This window comes from Anomalospiza imberbis, assembly GCF_031753505.1.
Source record: "Anomalospiza imberbis isolate Cuckoo-Finch-1a 21T00152 chromosome W unlocalized genomic scaffold, ASM3175350v1 scaffold_31, whole genome shotgun sequence".
In the NCBI taxonomy this organism is placed as follows: Eukaryota; Metazoa; Chordata; class Aves; order Passeriformes; family Viduidae; genus Anomalospiza; species Anomalospiza imberbis.
Window position 1 is genome coordinate 3,582,023 of NW_027099315.1, and position 27,856 is coordinate 3,609,878.

Below are 27,856 nucleotides of genomic sequence, written 5' to 3' on the forward strand. Positions count from 1 at the left end.
CAGAGGACAGATGACAACTCGTAGCTAACTGGGCCAGGTGTAGTTGATGCAAGGCAAAGCAGGCACCAAGGAGATGTGGAGCTCTTGGAACAAGACTTGTTTTTTACATAGAATCATTTAAGTGTTTTTCTGGGTGTGAAACACTGAGTTAGCTCTTCATGACTTGCTGTGTTTGTCACTAAGGCTGTATCCTTGCGATGTTCCACTCTCTTTCAATGTATGTGTATGTGGGAACAAACAAAGCATCAATATTACTTTTTATTTTTTCAGTGAACTTACCTGGACCCAAGCTGTGTTCTTTCACCTTTTCAGCATTTCTATAAAACCCCTTAAAACAAAAAATGCCTTATAATTGTGGTTGACTTATAGTGGGAGACTGTCAAAGACTCTTATTTTTCAGATTGTGTTGGATTTGGTCTCCAGACTAGAGATCCTCTAGGTTTATCTGCTTCCCTAAGATCTGTTTAAAACTTACAAGTCTCTGTCAGCAGGTTTCAGAGTGCAGCAGGGAGACTTGGTAACACGTTAATTGTCCTTTCTTCCTATAGGGATATGCTGCACTACCAAAAAATGGGCACCCTTTAAATATAACATCTCTAGTTAGGTTGTCATCAGCAGTGCCAAACCAGATTTCCATTTCCTGGGCTTCTGGAATTGGAAAGGTAAACTTCATGTTGTGTAGGATGTTAGAAGTTGTCTAAATAACCTCATCTAGAATTTCTTCTCTCCTACTGACTGATGTTGCTGGCAATGCATACACCAGCAAGTATTTAGTATTAGGTGGCTGAACTTATCAGTGCCAGGAAACAAAATTTGCTCCAGAACTATTGTACTTTTCAGTAACATAAATATGATTCACATACAGATGATAAAGACTTTCTTATAGAATTCACATTAGAAAGCCTGCTGTTAGGGGTTGCCTGAAGTGCGTGTCAAAAATAACAAGCTTGTTTTGTGGTGTAAATAGTACAAAACAGTTCAGACATGACAAAATAACAAAAGGAAGACCTATTCATTTCCTTGTAGCCTGATGGTGTGAAAAATGAAATTATGTAGCCATATATTCTAAGGCATGCTTCTTGGTATCTGTTATAATTGTCTGTGGATATTCTCAGTTCAGTCAGAGAGAAAAGAGAGAGAATTCTTCCAGGCCTAGCCTGGGAAAGTTAGGAGAAGGAATGAAAACAATTATTATCACTCTTTCTGTTCATGTTGTTTATAGATATGTTCTACCACAGTGTGCTATTCATAGTGTTATAAGTTAAGGTAAATAATTTGTCCGATCCTTTAGAGATTGATTGGAAAATTTATTGATTACAGCAAGCAATGACAAGCAAACAGCACTGGGTGTAGCCGAGGAGTCAGTGCTCCGCCAACGGCTCACACACTTCCCTTTTCCCATGGTCTTTTATTCTCTCTCTTCTTCCGTGTTTGTGGCTTTTCTGGGAGTACTCTGCGCGTGCGCCTCCAGTTGCTAGGGGGTCGCCTTCTGCTCTCTGGTGGTTGTCTGGATGAAGGCTCTCCTCCTCTTCCTCGTTGGGGGTTTATGACCCTGTAACAATCTTTCCATATATGGTTACACACCTCCCGACCCTAGTTGTACAATCAACTTAAGGAGTCAGCATATCCTTATTTCCTGTTATCCATATTTCCTGTTATTCACAAAAGCCTCCTCCTTTGTTTGAGTTCTTGTTTAATGATGAACAAAGAGGCTTATCTATTACAATAGTGCACCAATGGTGTGAAAGGTTTTCACTTTGAGACCTGTGAAAAACGCCAATCACTTGTTTTAATTTTTTTTTAAGTTTAATAGTATAAAAACAGTAATAAAATTTAGAGCAATAAGAATTTGGACAATCAGAGTTAGGACCATAAAGGACAATAAAAAAAAGAATTACAGACATCCAGATGCTCTCGGGCACTAAGCCACAAAAAGCATGCCTTGTGAACAAAGGATTAACCCTTAAAAGCAATAGTCCGTTGCATATTCATATATCTCATAGATGATGCATAAATTCTGTCGAAACAAAGAATTCTGATCAGTATCAACGTCTTCCTCTTAATCCTGTGGTGTCTGCAGGGCTGAGTGAGGCAGGAAGAAGTTAATTTCTTCTGATAAGGGAGCCATAAATTCTTTTTCTCTGGAAGATTTAGGTGTACTGTGGCTGCTATCTCGATGCAAGTGCCTCATTCCTTTCTTCCCGCGTACATAGTTTCTATTTTAACTACAAAAGCACCATTGTAACTACAAAACTACATTTACCATACTATTAAAATGTTAATACAGCACGACTAATCAATATAACATAATACATATAGTAAATATCTGCGTAGAGCCACATAATAAGCATTTTTCACAAGACCAATCGTATTTCACCTTAGCGATCCTGGTTAAAAATGGAACGCTACCTCCTAATAAAGATTATTCTTTGCCTTCTGAACACCATGGAGTCTATTCATTCGGTCCCTGCCTCAACAGCGTCAATTGTCCATTGGAGAAGACTTTTTAAACTGAACACTCTGAGAAATGGTACTTTCAAAAAATTTAAAAGGTTTATTAAAACCTTATCAAAAATACAACAGAAGACTTGTGTAAAACACCAATCATGGGTTTTTAAAATCTTAAAAGTTTATTAGTAATAAAATAGTTATAAAAAAATAGTAATAAAATTAGAGTAATAAAAATTTGAACAGTGAGGATTAGAACACTATGAGACAATAAAAAGCAAAGAATTACAGATGTCCGGATGTTTTTGGGCACTAAGCTGCCAAAAACATGCCTTGTGAACAAAGGAATAACCCTTAAAAGCAATAGCTTGTTGCATATTCATATATCTCATACATGATGCATAAACTCCTTGCAAATTAAGAATTTTTCTGTTTTTTGTCAACTTCTCCTCCTTAATCCTGGTGGTTCCATAAAGACGGAGAGAAGGTAGAAGAATGTTTGTCTTTTCCAATAAGGAGGCAGTAACTCTTTATGTGCCCTGTCGCTGTTATTTCTGTGTGAAGAGTTGCTTGATTATCTTATCCCTTTTCTTGAGCTAGTAAAAAAATATCTTACATCGCAGAGCTTCTATTTTAACATTATGTTATAGCCTAAAACTATATTTAACACACTACTTAAGATAATTAATATAGCATAACTTTCTAACATTACACATATAATATATGTTATGGAATAATTCGTGCTTATGTAAAATATATGTATGTAATAAATGGTGCTTGTATGAAAAATTCTTAAAGTTTTAAATCACAAGCCACAGCAGGGGAAAGGTTGCAAAACCACAGATGGCAGCAAGCAGAAAGACTTCATTTACAAATGAAAAAGCATGGCTCTGTGCAGAGATGTGCCCCTTCCTGGGCCATCCAGGAGACACCCAGCGATGAATACAGAGATATCTAAGATCAAGATTCTCAGAGTTGTCAGGAGCGTTGTCAGGAACAACAGGCATCTCAGTGCCAGGTTCCTGTAACTCAGCATCAGCATTCATCTGTTCCCAGAAACAGCTTTGTCCAGCTCAGCACAGAGAAAAGGAGACCCATGAATATGTGAAGCAAAGAGAAAAATAGGAGAACCTCCGCCTCAGGCAGAAAAAACTGTATAAAAACTGACTGGACAGAGACAGCATTTGTGAACAGAGGAGATCCGATGCTGTAGAGGTCGGATCTGTGTTCACCTAGCGCCAAACCCGGGCTCAGCACTGCCCTTTTGATTGTGGCTATCTAAGACCGAATCTTGGTTGCGAAATAAAAACCTATTTTATTAATTATTAATTTGGCTTGATCATTTTTACCTATAACACACATATAATATTCATTTTAATATTTGCAAAAAGTCAATCATAAAATATGCATTTTTCACAGACTGAATAGAGAAAATATTATGGCGCCAGAAGCAAAGGATTTTTTTCCCACCATGTGCTCATCCACACAATAGAGGTTTTGCCTTTTCACCCTTTAGCCTCTCCCAAAGTTCTGTCCACTGACTCGTTCTTTGCTGTCCAGTGGTGGAGTTTACTTCCTTAAATCTTGATTGGAGGTCAGATGTTTCCATAGTAACAAGCTGACCCTCCCAAATGTCCCAAACCGAGGCCATCCCGTGATAACAACACAAGGGGGGTGGGAGGAAATATAACTATAAGTCTATAAAACGTCTCTTAACATATATACATGATATTTGCCTTTTAATTGTGAGTCAACAATCGCATTACCCATCTATCACATTGTTATAAACGCCAATCACTTGTTTTAAAAATTTATAAAAGTTTACTAAAAATAAAATGGAAAAAAATTAATACAAGTATAGTAATAAAGATTAAACAATTAGAGTTAGGACAATTAAAGAGACAATAACAGCAAAAAGTTACAGCCCGGGCTGGGTACCTCTCTCTGGACAAAAGTGAGCCAGGAGAAGGACCCCGATAAAAAAGAATTCCCTCCTTAAGAGGGGTAACCTGTTGCATACACAAATCACTTCATGAATATGCATATATTTATTTAAAACAAGAAGTTTGTCCGGTACTTGTTGAGGAATTCCTGTTAATCCCAGGCGCCTTGAAGTCTAAGAGTTTGGAGAAGTTCCGTTTTATGTTGATAAAGAAAGCCATAAATTCCTCTCTTCTGGAAGATTTAGGGGTTTTTGTAATTGTTATCTCTGTGTGAAGAATTTCTTTATTATCTTCTCCTTCTCTTGAGCAAAAAGAATACCACACACACATATTTTCTATTTTAACTACTAAAGCTTAATTTCAATTACAAAACTACATTTACTATATTATTAAAATGTTAACTTTCCAACCTAGCATAATACATATAGTAAATATCTGTGCAGAGCCATATAATATGCATTTTTCACAATTCCTTCTCCTTATCAGGTCTCTCCTTGCTGCTCTGCACGTAGTCTCTTCCTTTCCCATAGGCCAGGATACGGTATATTCTCACGTAACATAAGGATGTGGCCCAAAGCAATATCCATTATTTTATATGCCTATTACTATTCAATACCTTCTAATTTCTATGATTAATATCTTCTAGTTCTAACCCCATGTTTCAGTCCCCCCTTTTCAGCAAAATAGTAAATTCTTTTACTTAGTACAAGCTCCAATCTCTACGATATGTGTCTCCCAATGCTTTACCATGTATCTGGGATAAAGAGGTTAGTATTGTTATTCGTTGTAACAATTTGCAATTCCAAATGAGTATCACAAAGGATAGTGTTAAACTTATACCCACTGATATTAGTAAAACAATAATGGGGTGACATAATGTATTTAGGATTCCAGTTGCGGTGGGCGACCATCCAAAAAGTGAATCCCACCAACTGTGACTTGCATCCTGTTTCACTCTTTGCAGAACCTTGCTTATTTCTTTTATGTCATGATGGACAGTAATTAAGGTTTTCTCCCCAGTTTTTTGAATATTCTCTAGAATTTTGACAAGGTCCTGATGTTTGATTAATTGTCTAATTAAAGTGAGGTTCATTCCAATAGGCGTGGGTGACAACCTGTGGTACATCTTATTGTTGGCATTAATTAGCTGATGAGACACAACTGGTGCCAAATACAGAAAGTCACACCCTGAAATCCTAACAAAGTTACAAATACAAAAGTTAAGATAATTCTTACCGAGCAAAGTTACATTACCCTTATCTATTTCTATAAAAGTACACGCAGTTCTCAAACATACACAACCTTGACCAATATATACAAGTACAGTCCTTTGATTCGTATCCGGATGAATCTCAAAGTGACAAACACCTTGTTCAGTATCAAGACATATATCTTGACCATCGATTGTGTTACTCTCACAAATGAACCCCTGTTGTTCCCGGGTAACGCAAGATTCTAGATTCACAGTTTGCCATTTTTCACCCACTCTCCGTGCCCATGCCCTGTGCTCTGAAGGGTAGAGCACTGACTGCTCATGATTCAGTCCCAGTGCTATAATAGGATGAATAACATAAACTGTGGCATTGCGTATGGTGAACACAAAGGCAGTAACTACGTTGTCAGTCGAGTCATAGGTAAAGTTTACCAAAGTCCACCAAGACTGAAATTTCTTCTCAAAATCCATAGCGCTGTCCCACACGGCCTTTCGAATCTCAATTGGAAAGGCTCCTTCGCTTCCTTCCCTTATAATTGAGGCAGCTGTTGATTGCAACCATAATTGTGCCTGTATACAGCTAAAGGCCAGAGACACATTATCCTGAACCACAGCAAGTGCATCTATGATTGACCCATGGTCTTGGTCCTCTGCCTTTTTCAACCTTGGCAGTATTCTCGAGACCTGCCACTGACTGGTTCCCAATGCTAACAAAGATGACTGTAAAGGTTGTTTTAATTTAGTTAAATCCCTTGTTGCAGTGGCTAATTTGTTCATTAATATTTCAGAATCAATTCCGTTTAGGACTCCCAGCCCTGTCCCTAATATTCCAGTCAGATCTCTTCGCATTCTGCTTCCAGTATATGCTTGTTTCTGCAGCCAGGTCATCCAACCCTCAAAGGACGTTTTTAAAAAGGGAGAGCAGGCTGGTTGAATTTCAGAGATGTTAGTTTGCATTAGTAATTCAACACGCTTAAGAGACCATTCTGGGTTAAACAATAACTGCTGTTGGCCTGTATTTCTTATTACATATGGGCCGATGTTGTAAATTTCAGGTCCAGGCCCAAGAGGTGTGATTTGGGTTTGGGCTGGGGTCATGGGCTCAGTTGTGGCATTTATTTTAAACTTGAAGGAGAGCCCAATGGTATCCCGGGCCCAGAGACAAACTACCTCAACAGTCTGTATTAATGTAAAGTTACACCAACAGTCTATTTCACTTGAACGACTACAAACCTCCCAGTTTCCGTCCGTGGGAGATGTTAAAACACTAATTTGGGTTGCTCTCCTATGATCGGTTCCATTGATCATCCGATACCCTATCCTAATTTCTTCTCCTATGGTTCCTTGAAGTGACCATATTCTTTGTCTCTGCCACTCTTGTCTTTCATATGCTTGGTTTCTGTGCATGACTACAGTTGATAGATTCAGACTTTTTATGTCAGAGTATTTTCCCATGGATCCAGTGTAACAAGTAAAGGCTTGGGACCAAGGCCATTCAGCATTACTCTGGCTAGAGGTGGGTTTTAGTTCTAGGATCGTGATTAGGGTTGCTAACAAAACAATTCTCCTGATTAGACTTTTGCAACCTAAATTGCTAAACACCCCCGACCACAATATACTCATTTTGTTCGAGTGAATTTTAGTTTCAGTTCATTATCACCCGATGTAATGTTCCAAGGGGCCTCAGGAGCTTTCTTTACTCGAGAGTGGTGAATCCAGGTGTTCTGCTCTTGGATCTTAATCGCAGTGAAAGTGGTGAGAAGCACTTGGAACGGTCCTTCCCACTGCGGCTCCAAGGTCTTTACTGTAAGAGACTTGACATACACATAATCCCCAGGCTGTATGTCATGCACTGGTCCATCTAGCCCTCTGCTCTGAGTTCCAGCCACGTGTTTTTCAATTTCTCTGAGCTGCTTACCTAAGGCCACCATGTAAACAGCCAGCCTTTCTTCCCCAATCTGGGTGGATATTCCCTTCTGTACACCATATGGTCTCCCATAGAGCATTTCAAAGGGGCTCAGCTTTGTTTTGGTTCTGGGCTTAGTTTGGAGTCGCAACAATGCTAGTGGGAGAGACCGGGGCCAAGGCAAATTAACTTCTTGCCCTAGTCTCACAATTTGTTGCTTAATCAAATGATTCATTTTTTCAACTTGGCCACTTGACTGGGGGCGATATGGTGTGTGAAGTTCCCAGTCTATGCCCAGAAGCTGACTGACCTGTTGTACTATTTTAGAAATAAAATGAGGTCCCCTGTCTGAGGATATTGTGGCTGGAACTCCAAAGCGTGGTATTATTTCTTGTAACAGCACCTTTGTTACCTCCCGAGCTTTTGCAGTCCTGGTGGGGAAAGCCTCTGGCCATCCTGAAAAGGTATCTGCTAGTACCAACAAATATCGATACCCCCCTTTTCTTGGCAATTCTGAAAAATCAATTTGCCACTGCTGACCAGGTCCATGGCCCTTTCCAATTTGGCCAAGTTTTGGTTTAGGGGTATTCTTAGGGTTAGTCTGGAGGCAAAGTTCACACTGCCTGGCTACCTGAGTGACAGTGGCATATAAGTTCCTAGCAATGATTTTTCCAGTCAAGTAGTTATGCAGGGCATCAATTCCCCAGTGTGTTTTCTGATGTTCCTCTTTTACTAATGACCATAATAAATGGGAGGGGATAACTAGTTTCTTTTCTGCTGTAACAGCCCATCCCTCTTGGTTATACGTTCCCTTTTCATCTTCAATTAGCTTTCTGTCCTTCTTATCATACACTGGCTTACCTTCTAGGGAGATTTGGCCATCAGGAATTAAGGGTCCCTCCACTGTTACCTCACCTTTTGCCGCTTCTTATGCCTCTCTGTCCGCCAGCTCGTTTCCCTCCTCCAATTCTGAGTTTCCTTTTTGATGTGCTTTAATGTGCATGATTGCCACCTTTTCAGGCAGTTGGACTGCTTCCAATAGTTGTAGTATCTCTTGCGCATGTTTAATGTTCTTTCCCTGTGAGTTTAATAGTCCTCTTTCTCTCCAGATAGCCCCATGGGCATGCACCACTCCAAATGCATATCTTGAATCTGTATAAATGTTTATTCTTTTTCCCTTTGATAACTCTAATGCCCGAGTCAGGGCAATTATTTCTGCCTTCTGTGCGGAGGTACCTGCTGGTAATGGTCCTGATTCGATTAGATCCCTTGATGTGGTAACTGCATACCCAGCATGTCGCTTTCCATTGATGACGTAGCTGCTTCCATCAGTGAACCAGGTTTCCGCGTCATCCAGAGGGGTGTCCTTCAGGTCTGAGCGGCTGGAATAAGTGGCTTCGATGGTCTCCAGGCAATCGTGATGAATTGGTTCTCCTTGGTTCCTACTGAGAAAGGAAGCTGGGTTGACAATGTTAGTTACCACTATCTCAACATCATCTTGTTCTGCCATGATAGCTTGGTATTTCAGAAATCGTTGTGGGGAGAGCCAGTGGCCACCCTTAGTTTCTAGGACTGAGGATACTGTATGAGACACTAGCACAGTCATCTTCTGGCCCAGGGTGAACTTACGGGCTTCCTGAATGTTCAGTACAACTGCGGCCACTGCTCTGAGGCAACCTGGCCATCCTTTCGCTGCTGCATCTAGCTGTTTAGAAAGGTAAGCAACTGCCCTTCTGTATGGGCCCAGGTCCTGTGCCAGTATTCCCAGGGCAATTCCCTGTTTCTCATGAGAGAAGAGAAAGAATGGTTTACTCACGTCTGGAAGTCCTAGAGCTGGAGCTGACATGAGGGCCTTTTTCAGCTGACCAAAGGCCTGTGTGGTTTCTTTTGTCCACTGAAGGTCTCTGCTTCCATTTGCAATGAGTGAATACAGAGGTTTCACGAGCAATCCGTAGTTGTATATCCATAGTCTGCACCATCCTGTCATACCCAGGAATGTTCTCAGTTCCTTTATCGTCTGAGGTTTTGGGGTTTGGCATATTGATTCTATGCGTTCTTTCCCCAAAGTCCGTTGTCCAGCACTGATTTCATACCCCAGGTAGATCACCTTCTGTTTTACCACCTGAGCCTTTTTCTTTGACACCCTATATCCCTGGAGCCCCAAAAAGTTTAAAAGGCTTACCGTCCAAGCCACGCACCCTTCTTCTGTGGGTGTGGCTATGAGGATGTCATCTACATACTGCAACATTTTGCCTTTTCCTGGTGGGGCTTCCCAGGATTCCAAATCCTTTGCGAGTTGTTCTCCAAACAGGGTGGGCGAGTTTTTGAAGCCTTGTGGTAAAACTGTCCATGTGAGCTGAGTTTTGCGTCCACTTTTGGGATTTTGCCATTCAAATGCAAAAATTTTCTGGCTGGTTTCATGGAGAGGGAGGCAAAAGAAAGCATCCTTCAAATCTAAAACAGTGAACCAAGTTAGTTCTGGTGTTAAACATGTCAACAAGGTGTAGGGGTTGGCTACCACAGGGTAGAGATCCTCAGTGATCTTGTTAACAGCCCGTAAATCCTGCACGATCCGGTATGTCCCATCAGGTTTGCGGACAGGCAGGATAGGAGTGTTAAAATTGGACTGGCATTCTTTCAATAACCCCAGCTGTAAGAAATTTTCAATTATCGGGCTAATTCCTTCTCTATCTTCTCTCCTCAAGGGATATTGCTTAATTCTAACTGGTTGTTTTCCTTCCTTGAGCCTAATTTGTATTGGTGGTGCATTTTTTGCCCTCCCTGGTACGTTGGAGGCCCATACTCCCGGGAAGACTTGATTCAGAATCTCTTCACTAATTTCTTCTTTAGCCTTAATGGTTGTCAGTATTAAGCTCAGCACTTCTACATATTTTTGTTCATTCACCTCCAGAATAACTTCCCCATTTTTAAATGAAATAGTTGCCTCCAGTTTCGCCAATAAGTCTCTCCCTAGGAGAGATTCTGGGGAATTGGGCATGTATCAGAATTTATGGATGCCCCACTGTTTTCCATATTTGTATTTGAGTGGCTTGCAAAAATATGCTATCTCAGGTTGGCCAGTTGCTCCCCTGACCCTGACATAACCATTCCCTACTGGCACCAGAGCTTTGTTTAAAACTGAAAATGTTGCTCCTGTATCCACCATGAACTCCACCTCTTTCCCTTCCTCCCCCAGTTTCATTTTTATAACCAGCGGATCTCCTGGGGTAAGGTCCCCTGGTCCCCTTCAATTACTTTCTGTGTGAGCAACCACCACCTCCCTTCCCCGGTTCCCTTTCCCATTTCCTTTTCGTTCAGGGCACTCGTTTTTCCAGTGTCCAAGTCTTTTGCAATTTGCACACTGATTTTTACCCAACCGGGGTGGTCCTTGCCTAGGTGGTCTTTGTCTCTGCCCTCCTTTATTTTCTTCTTTTATTACAGCCATTAATTTTCTCATTCCTTGCCTATATCCTTCTTCTCGATTGCTGAAAACCCTCCATGCTTCTTCTAGCAAGACCTCCAACTTCCTTTCCTCTCCCCCCTGGAGTCTCTGAAGTTTCCTCCTGATATCTTGACTAGATTGCCCTAAAAATAAACTTGCTAGCTGCTGTATCCCTACCTCTGATTCAGGATCTAATGATGTATAACGACGCATTGTGTCTCTCAAGCGATCCAAAAACTCAGAAGGACTTTCAGAGGGATTCTGTTTAATTGCATATAAAGCTGACCAATTTATAGTCTTGGGGATGGCCCGCTCCACCCCCTTTGCTATCCATTCTTGGTAGTGACGTAACTTTTTTATTTGCTCCTCATCATTTGGGTCCCATTTTGGGTCTTGGAGGGGAAAGAAGTTCTTAACATCCACTTCTTTTGCTTTGCAAAAGCCTTCTGCCAAGTCTCCTGCTGCTTTTAAAACTAGCTGTCTTTCTGTGTCTGTCAATGCATCCAACAATAACTGAATATCTGACCAGTCTGGGTTATGCTGCTTAATCATGTATCTTAACCTTTTAGCTGTTCCTATTGAGTCACTTCTATAGTTTTTGGCAACTCTTTCCCAACCTTCTAAATCAATTGTAGAGAAGGGGACTTTTATCAACACCCTTTCCTTCTCAGGTCCTATTGCTTCCCTTAAAGGGGCTTGTATGATTTCCTTTGTTTGTTTTCTAGTCCGAGATGCTATGGGACTGCCTGCACTCTCATCACTATCACTCTCAGGCAATGGTGAATACGATATAGTCTGTAACTCAGAGGTGGGTGGGGGAGCAGACGGTCCAGCCTGTCTCTCCTCCAAGGGGGCTGAACCTGTTCCTCCCCTTAGTCCCCTTTGCTCCTCAGGGGGTGACACAAATAAATCCAACAACTCCTGCACTTGTGTTTCTGCTTGATAAACCTTATCACGATGTGTGCAACGCTGGTTTATTGAGCAGGTGCTACAACATCGTTTAGGCTGCTTCCTATTAGCTTTGCCTTCCCTTTCTAGGGCTAATACCAGGGGGTCAGAAGGGGCCCTGATCCCACAATCCCTCTGCCATTCAGGGTGATTTCGGAGGGAGAAAAACATATCTGCATATGAAACTTCAGTCCACTTACCCTCACGTCTAAGAAATAGCATTAGTTCCAATGAGGTATCATAATCTAGGCTCCCAGTCGGGGGCCATCTGGCTCTGTTTTCCAGACGATACAAAGGCCACCACTGGCTACAGTATTTTACCAGGGTGCGTTTGGACTCGACACCCCCCCGAGCCTGCAATCTTCTTCCAATTAGCTAAAATGCAGCCCAGAGGGCTTGCCTTGGGAATTACTCTGCTCTCTCCCAATCCCATTATTTTCTTATCTTATGGCTTTTATCCAGATCTTTCTCACATTCTTACACAGTCTTTTCCTAATCCCTTTCTCCTAGCTCCAGATCTCTGGAATTAAATAGATCCTAAAAAAACAAAACACCCTTTAAAATTTCTAGCTCTGGATTCTCCTGACTCTGCAGCTTATACTGAGCACTGTAACTGTGTCTCATACATGCCAGGCAATACCACCACTCCCTGCAGGTCCTGCACTCAACCAGCTCCCACTCTAGATATTGCCCTTGTCAAAACAGAGGGTCCTAAGGTTCAAATCCAAAACCACTGGGGGAAAGGGATCCCCTCCAGCTGTCCTGCCACGGCTAGTAAAGTACACTAAACAAACCCTAAAAACAATACTCACAGCAAAAACATCAAACAAATAGCAGTAGCTGAGAACAACATTTATCAGAGCAGGCCTCACAACGAAATACTTTACACAAAATACTCACAACAAAACCTTAGACAGCATTAAGCAAACCTAATACTCACAGCAAAAGCATCAAAACAGCACCAATAGTGCTTCAAACAAAATGCAATATCCAAAAATGATGCAAGGAGTTCAAAGAGTCCACACAAAGTTGCCACAATTATAACTTTTGACGCAAGCATCAGAAATATGCCAGTTTCCCAAACACGAGTTACTTCACACAAAACCTTTAAAACTCACACATACGCCCAGACAGCAACAAAGCTCACACACACATCAGTGCAAAATTCACATACATCACACAAAACCTTTAAAACTCACACATCAGTGCAGAATTCACACACATAACAGACAAAACTCACATACACCTAGACGGACAAAACACACACACACATCACACACCCAGACAGCAACTATACACCAAGGATTCAGTGAATCCTCCCCCGCTGCCTTTCCGTCGGTCAGCGGCCCTAACCGATAGCTGCCCTTTCAGCTACCGGTTACTTGCAAGTCCAAACCAAACCAAACCTCCCCCGCTGCCTTTCCGTCGGTCAGCGGCTCTTACCGATAGCTGCCCTTTCAGCTACCGGTTACTTGCAAGTCCAAACCAAACCAAGACCATCCCCCGCTGCCTTTCCGTCGGTCAGCGGCCCTTACCGATAGCTGCCCTTTCAGCTACCGGTTACTTGCAAGTCCAAACCAAACCAAGACCATGCTCTGTGCGGTCAGACATCTCTGATCTGCTTACCAGCGGTCACTACGGGGCTCCCCCTTTTTTAAAAGATACATACCGTTTCTCCGCTGGTTAGGAGGTCGTTCTCTGCCCCTGCAGTAAGCGACACGAGAAGCGGAGTTCCTCCAGAGAAATCCTGGGGCGCGCCTTAGGAAGTCCACCCCCCAGCCCGTCCCACGGCTGGCAGAGAAATCCCTTCGTGGTCGCCAATTGACACGCGGAGCCAGACTCCAAAACTCAAAGACAGAGTGAGTTTTAAAGTAGGTATGTTTATTCGGCCGGACGCATGTGGGACATTTCCCCAAATACATGCGTGCCCCTTGCTTACACACGTGTTCTTTTATCCCCTGGAGTGTTACATATGCATTAAGTTTCCCCATGGGTCATTTCCTGGCTCCCCTCCCTCTCGGCTCTGTATGCTAATCAGCTTGTCGGTCCTCTGCGCCTGCGCAGCTGTCTCTGGTGGTCTCTCTGGTGGTCGTCCCAGGCTTCGGGGGTCGTAAAAGGGATGAAGTAAGAATGGTCTTCTTCAGGCTGACTTTTCGACCCCACCGCTTTGCACATGCCCATTGATTCCTTGACCACGGTCCAAGCCAGGGGCCAGGATCCATCTGTTTCCAGAACATAAGGGGCCCCATTTTCAGTTGTCTTTACACCCTGTATCCTGTTTTCCATATACATTCCTTCTCCTTATCAGGTCTCTCCTTGCTGCTCTGCACGTAGTCTCTTCCTTTCCCATAGGCCAGGATACGGTATATTCTCACGTAACATAAGGATGTGGCCCTAAGCAATATCCATTATTTTATATGCCTATTACTATTCAATAACTTCTAATTTCTATGATTAATATCTTCTAGTTCTAACCCCATGTTTCATACCCTCGGTCATTACTATTGTTGCTGTTACTGTTTTTTTTTGTCATCTCATTGCTACATAATTTCAACTAAGATAGTAAAGCCAGCTGCACTCCTCCCCCTTCTCCATGGTTACTTCTTTGGTCTCCCTTAAGTATCACTCCTTATTGTTTCTTAGCAACAAAATGGGAGGAAATTCCCTAAGAGAAAGAAAACAAAAAGAAAAAATCCTAACCTCCAAGATTCTTAGTTCAGTCATAACTGGAGTAGGACAATTGGATTTGATTGGCAGGAGAATTCTGGTGGAGTATTGGACTCTTTCACAGTAATGAAGTTGTCTGTCTGCTTTTCATAACTATTAAGGAAAAATCATGTATGTTTTTTTTGCTGGATGCTACAACTAGTGCAAATAGTAATCTGTTGTCATAGTGGAAGTACTGTATTAAAACAACATTTAATCTTCAATCACTCTTTTTGTAGAATTACTCCATGTCTGTGAATCTTGTTCACCAGCTTACTTCAGCTATGCTTTTGCAGAGGTTAAAAATGAAAGGTATCAGAAACCCCGATCATTCCAGAGCACTAAGTAAGTCTAATTAATTTGCTGGTCTATACTTTTTGAGGGTGGTTGGTGGTTCTTTAAACCAAGAATTTGTAATACTTCAAGAATTTGCATAATTTTGAGAAGAAAGTCCATGCCCAGAGTATCAAGGTTCCCTTTGCTGTTGCTGAGGCATTGCACACTTTTTCAGTGAGGGTCCCTGTGCTGGTAAGGAGCACACCATCTGAAATGAATACCATGAACACTACTTACTGTTGTGAAAAATGCCAATCACATGTTTAAAAATTTTAAAAGTTTAATAGTAATAAAATAGTTATAAAAAACAGTAATAAAAAGTAGAGCAATAAGAATTTGGACAATCAGAGTTAGGACAATAAAGGACAATAAAAAGCAAAGAATTACGGATGCCCGGATGCTTTCCTCAAGAAAACATATCCGCTAACAAAGGAATAACCCTTAAAAGCCATAGCCTGTTGCATAGACATATATCTCATACATGATGCAAATATTCCTTTCAAACTAGGATTTTTTCTGTTTTCTGTCAACTTTCCCCCTCATCCTGTAAATCAATCTATTCGTCTTCGGGATGTCTGGAAGAAGTCGGCATGGTCCGATAAAGAGGCCATAAATCCTGTCTTGAGATTTTTTTTTTTTGGTGTCCTGTTGCTGTTATCTCTATGTGAAGAATTTCTTGGTTATCTTATCCATTCCTTGTGCTGGTCACAAAAAGGTATCTTACATCACATAGCTTCTATTTTATGCTATAGCCTAAAACTATATTTACCACACTACTTAAAAAAGATTAATACAACATTACTTTCAAACATAACACATATAGTATTCATTTTAATATTTGCGAAGAGCCAGTCATATAATATGCATTTTTCACACTGTGGTGGGCTGTGAGGTGGAGGTAGATGTTCTAAATTCTCTTCACTTGCATGTGATGCTGATTGTACCTTGTTCACAGATAATTATTTTCTCTCTTTACATGTTTGGTTGACTTTGCTCTACTAACCACTGTGGCTGTTAGTGCATCTGCTGCACATCAAACAATGTTGCAATGCAGTGTTTGCCAGTTGCTTATAAGTAGTGAAGCTATTGTTGTTTGGTATTGCTGTGAGAAACGACCACTCACTTTAAAAATTTTAAAAGATTTAATAAACCTTAACAAAAGTACAACAAAAGGACTAAATAATGAAAAATTGCAGCACTAGGAACTGCCCTTGTGGCTGCCTACCACATGGCCAGCTCATCTTCAAGATGGATGCTCAGTCTTTTATACTCCTGGGGGTTGCATCAACCAACCCTGGCCCCTCTCAAAGTCTGTCATTCAACTCTTCTTATTGCTGCTTTCTTGTAACTTGATTGGAGGGTCAGGTGTTGTCATGCCGCACCCCCCTAGCAACAAGCTTTTCTGTTTCCAACTGCCCCATATAAAGTGCATGTGTGCACACCCTCTTTTTACTTGTCCTAGAAAACCCAGGCTGTCTGATGGCAACAATACAGAGAGAGGGGGGGAAGGGGACTATGGGGAGAACAGAGGGCATCTAAACTACAATAACATAACTATACATCATTAAAGCATTTCTTAATATTCACACAATATTCATCCCTTAATTGTGAGAGCAAATCATCTCATTATCTGTCTATAACATTGCTATGAAGTAGTTTCCTAGATACTTAATTTTCTTAGCTGGAAATAAAGGACATGTACTGGTGAATCAAGATTAGCATTTTCAATAATGACATCTGTGTAAAACTTCTTATTTTTACAGTTAAAGAAAAACTAACTGCAGATCCTGATAGTGAGATTGCCACAACCAGTCTGCAGGTATCTCTGATGTGTCCTGTAAGTACATCTGGAAATTAACAGATACAGATTTCTATTTTTATCTTTAGTGCAGAGTTGGGCTGCTTTTAAAAAGACACACTTCAGAAACTTCACTTGCTTTTGTTATATACTGATTCAATAATATAAAATAGTGGGGAGAAGGGTGCATCTACAAGCACCTGATTGTAGCAGCATTCACCCAACTACAGTTTGGAACTGTGAATGCCTCAGATGTAGCACAGTCAGAATCAAATTGCTACTCGTGTGTGTATAGTGAGGTCTTTAAAAGGAGTAATCTCATATTGAGGTGTTGAGACTAATTGGGCAGGGTGACAGAATAATTAAAGGATACAGTGGTAAATAAAACTTCAGATCTGCTCATCTTGGTGGTATTGCTTATACTGTCAGCTACTATAACAAACAAGAAATCATTGTGTAACAAGGCAACACTGCCTTGGGATTTCTCTTCCCAGGTAGAAACTGGCCTTGTGTTTGTTACTAGTCTGTCAGTTAAACATTAAAATTAGTCTTACATGTAACTGGACCTCAGAAAAACCCTTTAAATATTTGGTTAAAAGAAAATTATAAAAGCGGGTATTTTATTTTTAAAATCCTGGAAATAATGTTGATGCAGGTCCATTAGAAATATTTCTGACAACTCAGTGGAGATTTTGAGGATGGCTTTATTGTTCCTTTAAGTGTACTGTAAGTGCTTTGATAGGGTGGATTTGATTGCAGTGCCCTTAGCCCTGGGCACCCTCTGTGGTGAGAAGAGATAGTTGTTAGCTATCCAGGCCTACTTCACTGTCTTCTGTTCTGACTCTCTAAATGCATCTTCTGCAGCTGGGAAAAATGAGACTGACAATCCCATGCTGGGCTGTTACTTGCGCACACCTGCAATGTTTTGATGCTGCTCTTTATCTTCAAATGAATGAAAAGAAGCCTACCTGGATCTGCCCTGTCTGTGACAAAAAGGCAACTTATGAGAGTCTAATATTAGATGGGTAAGAGACTGGGTTTGCAGATTACACAATCACTTAACATTTTTCATTATGTACTCAATAGCAACTTTTGTGACTTGAGGTTTAGCCATTTCATATTCTTTTCTTTGTCAAAATACTTTAGACTGAGACGAACTGACTGTTAGTTTCTCTTACCATGTAACAAACTGCATAAGTTTATCTCCCAACTGCATTATCAAACTCATGAGCCTCAGTATATTTCCTCTGAACAAATCCAAGTCTGATATTTAAGGACAAGTCTCCTTTTTATGTGACCTTATCTCCGAGGCTATTAACTTTAAAATTCAACTTTTAACTCATAACAAACTATCAAACTTGGCTCAAAGTATGATTATTCCTGGTTCTGTATTGAAATCTATGCATTGCAGTAATGTTGGAGTGGAATATGGGCAGGCTGGGATATTATTTTAGTTGTCAATGTCTGCAAAGTCTATAATTACAGGCTTTCAGGTAAGAGGAACTAGGGAGGGAGCACATGCAATGAATGGAAGGTGAACATAATTGGCTTTTCCACTGTCTCCTTTTCAGTTAGAATAAAAATTTCACTTGGAATCAAAAATGAAACCGCTCAGCCCTCTTTTTCAGGCTCTTTATGGAAATCCTTAATGAATGTTCAGATGTGGATGAGATCAAATTCCAAGATGTCTCCTGGTGCCCCATGAGGCCAAAGAAAGAAGCTATGAAAGTCTCAAGTCCACAGTGCACCAAAATAGAAAGTATGTATATATGGGTACTGATTGCAAACCAACTTAGATATTTAGATGCAGCTTGGATAATGTTTGAATGTTGGTGTTTGTTTACTGGAGGGCTTAATACTTCTTACCTTCTTGTCATATAAACTAAAAAGAAAGGGTTGTGTCTCTAAAAGTATGCATTTTTGGGCTTTGTCTTTGCTCTTTATAATAGCAGTTAAGAAAGCAAAAGGTTGTTCTTGTTTTAGGTCCTTAAATTGATAAGTTAAAACTAAAACTTGTGTTTTAATATTCTCAACATGACACAGTGTCATGGGTTGACATTGGCCAAATGCCAGGCATCCACGAAAGATGCTCACTCACTCCCCTGCTGCAGCTGGACAGAGGAGAGAAAATTTACCAAATGGTTCATGAGTTGAGATAAGGACCGGGAGAGATCGCTCAGTAAATACCATCAGAGGAAAAACAGACTCAACTTAGAGATATAAGGTGAATTTATTGCTAACAAAATCAGAGCAGGATAATGAGAAGTAAAACAAGCCCTTAAAAACACCTTCCCCCACCCCTCCCTCCTCAGCTCTACCTCCTACCTCAGCAGCGCAAGGAGGCAGGGAATAGGCGTTATGGTCAGTTCATCACCCGAGGCTTCTCCTGCTGTTCAGGGAGAGGAGTTGTTCCCCTGCTCCACTGTGGAATCCCTCCCATGGGAGACAGCTCTCTGCAAACTGCTGCAACATGAGTCCATCCCACGGGCAACAGTCCTCCCCAAACTGCTGTGGTGTGGGTCACTGTTCCATGGGGTGCAGTCCTTCAAGGACAGGCTGCTCCAACCTGGGAGTGGGGCTTCTCTCCCCACAGGTCTCCCACAGGATCACAGCCTCCTCCCAGGCATCCACCCACTCTGGCATGGGGCTTCTCCATGGGCTGCAGGTGGACCTCTGAATCCCCCATGAACCTCCATGGGCTGCAGGGGGACAGCCTGCTTCACCATGGTCTTCACCACGGCCTGCAGAGGAATTTCAACTCCAAAACCTGGAGCACCTCCTCCCCCACCTTCTTCACTGACCTTGGTGTCTGCACAATTGTTTTCCCTCACATGTTTTCACTCCTGCCCTTCTCCAGCTGCAATTACAACTGCACCACAAATTTTGTTTTGATTTATTCTTAAATATGTGATTCACAGAGAAGAGGGGTGAAATGTATTGGGTTTGCATGGCCTGTTTTTTTGTAGTGGAGGGCCACAGAGGTGGCTTTTGTGAGAAGCTGCTAGAAGCTTCCACCATGTCCAGCAGAGCCAATCCCTGATGACTCCAAAGATGGACATGCTGCTGGCCAAGTCTGTGCCAATTAGAAATGGTGGTAACACCTCTGTGATAATATATTTAAGAAGAAATCTAAGCAAAGTTTGTGGTGCAGTTGTAATTCCAGCCTCAACCAGCGTCAACCCTCTACACAGAATACTTATAAAACAGTTCATGGCCATAGCATTCTCTGTAGTGGCCAGGAAGATAATCTGGTTCTGTTGCAGATAGAAACTGCTGATATCAAGAGCATTTAGAAAACAGTGATGTTCTATTATCTTCTTCAGGTTCCAGTATTTTTAGGAAATCCTGTTCTGTGACAGTGGCCAATGAAGTAAACAAGAAGAAAGTTGATGTTATTGACTTGACAGTAGAAAGCTCTTCTGATGAAGAGGAAGATCCTCCTGCCAAAAGGAAGTGCATATTTATGTCTGAAACACAAGGAAGCCCAACCAAAGGGTTTGTCAATTTTAAAGTTAGTTGTAATTCTGTAATGTCTCAGATAAACTGATTTGTGGAGAAATGAATTTGCAATCTCTCTTCAGGATCCAGCTCCACACTTCCAGAGGAGAATTTCTAGGCCTCTCCTTGCAGAAGGTTGTATTGATACAGTACCTTTGTACAGGCAAAACACTATTAAATAGTTTTACATATCACAAAAAACTTGTGCTCACTGTTGCTGTGTTTGCAGGCCATTTCTCCATAGAAAAGGAAGTTGATTAAGATAATGGACAAGATTCTTCTGAGAAAGTAGATTGTGCCAAGTGGAGGAGATTTATGCATTCTTATTAAGTTTGTGTCATCTTAAGGCTTTTTTCTCACTGTTGTACCCTTTATCTAATCTGCTCTGGTGCCCAGGAAATGAGGCTATGTTGTGTTTTTCATCCATCCTGTCAGTCTTGGAAGGGAGGCACATTGCTGTTTTGAATCAAGACAAACCTTTCCTCCTCTATTACACTCTGGAATGTCTTGGACACTGTTGTTGGCCATGGTTATCTGTCAGTCCTGCAACTTGGTTAGCACAACCAATAACTTCCCAAGTACTCTGTCAACTGCTCCATCTTTGTTGTCATGCCTGACTTCAGTGGCAGGCTTAACCAAGTTCTTTACTGTTGTGTCACCTGTCTGTCCCAATCTGTGCACCTTGGCTGCAGGTACTGTTTGTAGCTTCCATAACATTCTTGCTCATGGCCTGTAGGGCACAGGAGACCTGCAGGGAGTGAGGAGCACTGGTTAGGCTCACCAGTGCTCACTGCTCCATGAGGTGATTCCAAGCATCAGGTTTTAGTAATGAGTTGTTAGTGTTGCATGAGTTGTGTTTCTGTCTCTCACTGTAGTGGCTAATGTCTTGTACTAAAATAATAGTAATATAAACAAACCCCTTCTGTTTTGCCAACTCTTGAAGTAATGAGTAGGTGTACTGTGTCTCTAGTTCACAGAAATGTGTGATTTTTGGTGAGCAAATAGTTGGTGATCTTCAACCACTTTCAGCAGTGATACTGAAATTCTGTTGCTTTTCGTGAGGATTGTGGAGGAGTCCCTCTGCAAGAGACACGGTTTTTCATTTTTATAAGAAAAAATAACTGCAAATACATCTCTTAATGAAGTTTCAGAAAGCACCAAATATTTCTTCCATGCTCCTGTGCTTGTTTGAGTTGGCTATGTGCAACCGTAATTGTAGAGGGACTGAGTTTTCTTGTCTCTCTGTGAGTGGTGTATTTTCCTTGCCATTTGGGTATGATATGTCATGTTTTCTTTCTTCAAATCCAAGTCAAAACCAGGCTTTTGGGGAATAGCTTATCTCCTGTAAACAATGTTTCCTGAATGCTAGTTTTGGCAAAACTGTGGAGTGTCTTCTTATAGGCAGAAACAATGTAGGCTGAAGTATAAGATGCTCGAGAAGGAAGGGTCTGAAATCCAAGGTTTTGAATTCAAAAGTAGCAAGGCAGCAGTCTGGGGAGGAAGACATGAGTGTATAACACTCACGACTGTTGGGTTGCAGAGAGCAATGCAGAGCAGCTGGGAATGGGATTCTGGGTGTTTCCATCTGACTTAGAGTTTATGAAATATTTTATGCATATGGCTGGTGCCTGAATGCCTGTAGTGTCATCTTTAACAGTGCTGTGAAGTAATTGGGCAGCGGGTGAGGATGAAAAAGGGTTTTAACTAGCTGCATGCTCTTGGAGAGCTGAACTTAGCTTGGGCTCAGGCTGTGAGTAAAGATGGGTTTTGATATTTAACTCCCATGTGTAATCTGTGCTTTGGGGGCTGAATAATGGTCAGTTGCGCCCTTGGCATGACAGGTTGTCACTGAGGAACAGTTATGTAGAGAAATAGAAACAAGCACTCTCCTTCTGGCTCTAGCTACCTGCACATCCCTTCCAGGGTACTCCACAGATAGATTGCTTACTACATTACTTTCTCTGAATGGTAGACTGTTATAAATGACTCCAGCACTGTACTTTGTTTTAATGCTAACTTGCTCTTATGTCACAGCTGCTCTTGAGAGCCAAGATAGGGTCATGTTGTTATGAAGACTGTTATGAAAGATGAAATTAGAGTTGGAATATTGTACAGTGAGTAGTCATGCTATAGTTGTATTATAACATAGTGACCCTGTGGATGAGAGTGCACAGTGGTGCATAATTTCTTTTTGGTAACTAACAGCCAGGTTGTTTGTAATTTCCCATGCTGTTTGAAACAGGGTTCTTGTGTATCAGCCACCTACTGTCAGAGTGCCCAGCATGACAACGGTTGATGCTGCTGCAATTCCACCTTCATTAACAGACTACCCAGTACCATTCCATCATCCACCAATATCCAGTATTTCATCAGACTTGCCAGGTAGGTGGTGCTTATTTTTCACATGTATTTTGACAGCATTATTAACTTGCGGGGTGGGTAAAAATTGGAGAATTGATCAACTGTATTTAATGGAACAAGACTATATGCAGTATTACACTGATGTGATGTCTAGACAAGCCCAGTACAGACATTTTTCCAGTTTCAGATTGCATTTCACAACAGTGATATGACAAACATTGCTTCTGGGGTACAAATTGGCACTTTGGAATGGCAACCAGAAACACTTCTTGCTACGTTCAGTTAAACTTTGTGTAAACATCCGATGGTTATGTGTTGTAGATGCGAGGGAGAGTAGCTACTTCTTTAAATTAATAGATGTGTGATGGCACTGACTCATCCAAACCCTAGATGTAGATATTCTGCTAAATTATTGTAATGGTGCTCTCTCTAGACTGTATGAAAAAGGTGTTAAGGTGAGCTACAATCTGTAAGCTGACATCTATTGACTTTCTTTACCTAGACATACCCTAAATGCCTATGATGTATTCTTCAACACTGCTGCTAAATATCAGACAAAAGGTGGGGATACTGATTGTTTTCTATCCTGGCTCTTTGAAAAAAACACTGTATATAGGGACTCTGGGGGCTCTCTTTGCTGGCTGTAGCCAACCCAGAGCCCAGGAAATGGTGACTTGTGCTGACAGGTGTCACATTGCCCTCCTGTACTTCTCCTCTCCCCCTTTCATTGCCTGTATTCATTTCTGCCCTGAAACATCACCCATTTTTTCCCCTCTTCTTTCAGCACCAGGTTGGTAGTGAAATGGATACAATTCCCCTTGTTTCTCTGTCCATTTTGTTTCCCTTACTGCTCCCTCCTTCTACTTCTCCCTTGTTAAGAAATTGGTTGTCTTCCCAAATTGGATAGGAGAGTATCGCGGCCTGGGGCCCCAGGGGTCCGTCTGGCCCCCCAGGCAGCTGCCGCGGTAGGTGTCCCGGATAGCTGATGAGGCACAACCTCTCTGGGTCCCTTGGGCTAGCTCCCAGCCGCAAGCAACCTAAGTGAGCACTACTGAGTGATTTCAGCTCTGTGAGTTCAACTCTTAGCGATTCCAGCTCTGAGCTCGCAAAGGTGCCTCGACAGACGCAGGGATTGAGAGAGGAGAAGCCTGTGTAGAGTTCCGCAGTGGTGTCTTTATTATCAGGGTCCTGCGAAGGGTTCCAGTGACAGCTCTTCCACTGAACTGGGCAGAGACGGGGGTTTAAGTAGGCTACTGGGGTGTTGGAAATTGTCCAATGGCCAGGGTTGAGGAGAATACGACCTATAGCCTTACAGAGAGATAACAAGGGTCCGAAGACGGAAGAGGGGCTACTTTGGTCCACTCATCATGACTCTGCATTTCTTGTCTTAGGCGGGTAACCGCCAGGGAGGCCTTGCAGGGCCTCTGACTGCTACAACTCCACTTTCTGTATTTAGTAAAAAGGTGTGCCCTATAGTTCTTTTGAAACAGTAGACAAGGCATATGTGGTGGATCAAAGTGTTTCTATTAAGTAGTGTTTTAGTAACTAAAGTATTTGGAATCCTTGATATTGACAAGATACAAAACATGTGGATCACTTGGGCCAAACAAACTGGGCAAGATTTGTTCTGCCTGTCTTTAACCACACCATCCAACCCTTTTCGTACTTGTTTAATTGGAGTTCCACTGGGCTCCATGGCAGAGTTCAAAGCTTGGACCCAGGCCAAAATAGATCCAAAAAGTGTTCTGGGAGCGCAAGCTGTTGCAGTTGTGCAAAATCTTAAAGTTGCTAGTGTCAAACCTCAAGAATTCGATCTTTTGGGTTCTGTCCCAGGAAATTATTGTTTGATATTTGGACCTCATGCTACAAAACCAACACAAAAAGAAAAACAGCGAACAGATGACAGCACTTGGTTGTCTCCCAGATCTCCATTGTATTATAACTACTCAGAATATTGTAACAATTGGACACAATCCGTAATACCATCAAAAAGTGCCGCAAGAAAACTGCCACCAGGAACTTTCCTCATTTGTGGGGATCGAGCCTGGTCTGCAGTGCCTCAAAAAGCTATGTGAGGCCCATGTTACATTGGTAAATTAACACTGTTTGCTCCCACCATTCATCAAGTTCTAGGATTGCCTCAGAAGCCTCAACAAGCCAAACAGAGTGCTCTCCAACTAGACCCCAATTGTAACGACCAAGTATCACTTTGGGGGTGCACCTCTGTAATACTAGCCTTAATTTTTTCCCCAGGAGTTGCTTCAGTGCAAGCTCTCACACAATTGAGAGCCCTGGCCTGCTGGACAGGAAAGCAAATTAATATTACATATAAAATGTTAAGTGAGCTTGCCACAGATGTAGATAGCTTTCGTCATGCGGTTCTGCAAAACAGAGCCGCCATTGACTGCCTTCTTTTAGCACAAGGACATGGGTGTGAAGAATTTGAAGGCATGTGTTGCATGAATTTATCTGACCACTCTCAATCAATTTACAAACAGTTGATGCAACTGAAGGACAACATGAAGAAACTCGTCGTTGTAGACTCTCTGTTTGCCAACTGGCTCAACTCTTTAGGTTTTACTGGTTGGATCAAAGATTTAGTTCATTTTAGCATTGTACTTTTTCTTATTATTATACTTATTCTAGTTTTTATACTTTGTTTACTACAGTGCATGCAGAAAATTACTAACCGCGCCTTTGAATCAATCTGGGTAGCCCAAAAATAAAAAGGGGAAATTGTAGCAGAATTTCTGAGAGAAAGAGGACACGATTTGTATGTTTAGAGTGAAGGTTGAGCTACCCAAGCCGAGGCCCCAGATATGGGCCTCGGTGAGGCCTTGTAGCCTATGACGCAGTTAGAAATAAGTCTGTGGCGCAGTTAGAAATTATGTTAAGGTGTAAACACAGTATAATGGGCTTTCTGGGTGTGAATTAGTATAGGTCTGCAGTGTGAAACTTTAACCACCTTAAGACAAAGACAAACAATGTTTGCTTGCCAATGAGAGTGTGCTCACAATTGTAAACTATCTTGAAGTGTATATAAACTGCCATCGTATAAACAATAAAGGACAACGTGTGATTAACCACATTGGTTCGGATGTGCGTTTGGTCCTGTCCAGCTACCCTATTTTATATGAAGTCTCTGCTTCATTTTATGATTGGCTTTTCACAAATATTAAAATGAATAATATATGTGTAATGTTAGAAAATTAAGCTGTATTAATTTTCTTAAGTAGTGTGTTATATATAGTTCCAAGTTATAACACAATGTTAAAATCGAAACTATGCTGTGTAAGATACTTTTTAACTAGCTCAAGAAAGAGATGAGATAATCAAGAAAGAGATAACAGTGAAATGACACATAAAGACTTACTGCCTCCTTATTGGAAAAGACAAACATTTTTCCACCTTCTCTCCATCTTTATAGAACCACCAGGATTAAGGAGAAGAAGTTGACAAAAACCAGAAAAGTTCTTTATTTGCAAAGAATTTATGCATCATGTATGAGATATATGAATATGCAATAGGCTATTGCTTTTAAGAGTTATTCCTTTGTTCACAAGGCATGTTTTTGGCAGCTTAGTGTCCAAAAACATCCTGACGTCCGTAATTATTTGCTTTTTATTGTCTTGTAATTGTCCTGACTCTAAATTTTTATTACTCTAATTGTATTACTATTTCTATAACCATTTTATTTTTATTAAACTTTTAAAATTTTAAAAACCAAGTGACTGGCGTTTTTCACAATTATGGTAGCAGAGGATGGTTTCTAACACCTCTCTGCCAGTGCCTTAAGAGAGTCAGGGTGCGGAAGATGCATCCTGCCCTAATTAGGCAGCCTCACTCTGTTCCCCTGGTGTTACCTACAGAGGTTTCAATCCAGGGACAAAAGGAGACAATAAAACCAAGAAAAGGGAGAGGATTCCCTAAAACCACGGTAATTAGCCCTAAGACTAATGTGTACACGAAGAACAAAGACCCAAGGACAGAGGATAGGTGAATATTTGTTTGGATGGAGAGGATAAGGTTGGATGAATGTATGTGAATGAGAGGCGGGCTGGTTACCCCAGAACTGCTAAGCAAGAGCAGTAGTTTCCCATGCTGCGTTTCCATCTTTTTCGTGAGAAAAGCGGCCAGTAAAGAGACGAAGTGAGTGATAAAAAGAGCGAGAGAATCCCCCCCCGGGGAAACTGGGACTGGGTCTCAGGGAAGGAGCCCCGGGGGAGGGGGGAAATAAAAGGTAAGAGGGTTTTCTTGGCATAATTCATTAGGGAAAAATAAAAGGTAAAAATGTGTGGGAGTGGCCCCTGAAAATTCTGCTGGATTGAGGGATATAAGAGGGCCCAAGAGCATCCAGGATTCAAACCTGCTGGGTTGAAGGATTAACATTCCAAGAACTCCCAGAGTTGTCAGATTGAGGATATGCACAAGACAATCTGGGGTTGGACAACACAGCTAGACTGAGTGATATCCAAGAGCACTGGGATTGGCCAGTAAAAGGTACCTTGTTGTCTTGTTGTGTGTGTGAGTGTGGGTCCCGCAGCAACAAGCTGTTTCCCCTGCAGGTGGGGGCTGAGGCAAAACTGGCAAAACAAGCCTTGTTCCCCCAGGCATGAGGAGGAAGCTGTGACTACAAGGTGTGAGTCGCATGCAGCCAGCCTCAAAGGTGAATTGGCACTAAGGGATCTTTTGTGAATTTCCGAAGACAGTGTGGGTACTATTTACATCTAGGCAATGTGCTGTCTGCGGGAAATCCGAATCTCCTCCCTTGCTATCTAGACCAATGCTCAGCCTTTCAGGCTGGCAGGCTAGGTGCGGCTGAAGAGAAACATCCTTCCCCTGTTACAGACTACACAGAACCTGAACTCTTCTGTCTAGACAGAAATCCTGTCCATGATGCCAATTTAATGTCACGATCCGCTTGTGCGGGGTGTTGCGATGGTTCTTTTCACCGATCCCAAAAGTGCAGAAAGGCAAACAACAAGGGACTATCAGTTAATCACAACAAATGCACCTTTATTAAGGGCCAAAACAGTAAATGCGATAGTGGGGATCAGAAAGGAGATATAAGGATAGAGTGAGAGAAGAGGGGGATGGGAATAGCTACCAACACAGGCGAGATCCTTAGTGGTCCGGATGATGGGGATCCGTCTTTTCGTGTCGGGGAAGTCTTCGAAGTTCTGGTCAATTCAGGGGTCCAGTTATAGTCCACAGAGGAAAGAGGGGGGAACATGCAGGACAATAAAGTCTATTGCAA

At 41.7% G+C, this 27,856-nt stretch overlaps 1 protein-coding gene across 1 annotated transcript; it reads left to right on the plus strand.

The window, feature by feature from the left end:
• Window positions 1-577: 577 nt before the first annotated feature.
• LOC137465550 (E3 SUMO-protein ligase PIAS2-like) lies at window positions 578-23,333 on the plus strand. Its single transcript, XM_068177626.1, has 8 exons — window positions 578-662; window positions 14,846-14,951; window positions 16,706-16,779; window positions 17,605-17,765; window positions 18,369-18,499; window positions 20,064-20,235; window positions 22,481-22,620; window positions 23,102-23,333. The coding sequence occupies exons 2-8, from the start codon at window positions 14,855-14,857 to the stop codon at window positions 23,110-23,112; spliced, it is 786 nt and encodes a 261-aa protein (XP_068033727.1). The 5' UTR covers window positions 578-662; window positions 14,846-14,854; the 3' UTR covers window positions 23,113-23,333.
• Window positions 23,334-27,856: the final 4,523 nt, after the last annotated feature.

Coding starts and splice junctions, on each gene's coding strand:
- LOC137465550 (XM_068177626.1), top strand. CDS start 14,855: ATGTCTGTGAATCTTGTTCACCAGCTTACTTCAGCTATGCTTTTGCAG. Junction 18,500..20,063: donor ACAGTGCACCAAAATAGAAA/GTATGTATATAT, acceptor TATCTTCTTCAG/GTTCCAGTATTTTTAGGAAA. Junction 20,236..22,480: donor CAAGGAAGCCCAACCAAAGG/GTTTGTCAATTT, acceptor TGTTTGAAACAG/GGTTCTTGTGTATCAGCCAC.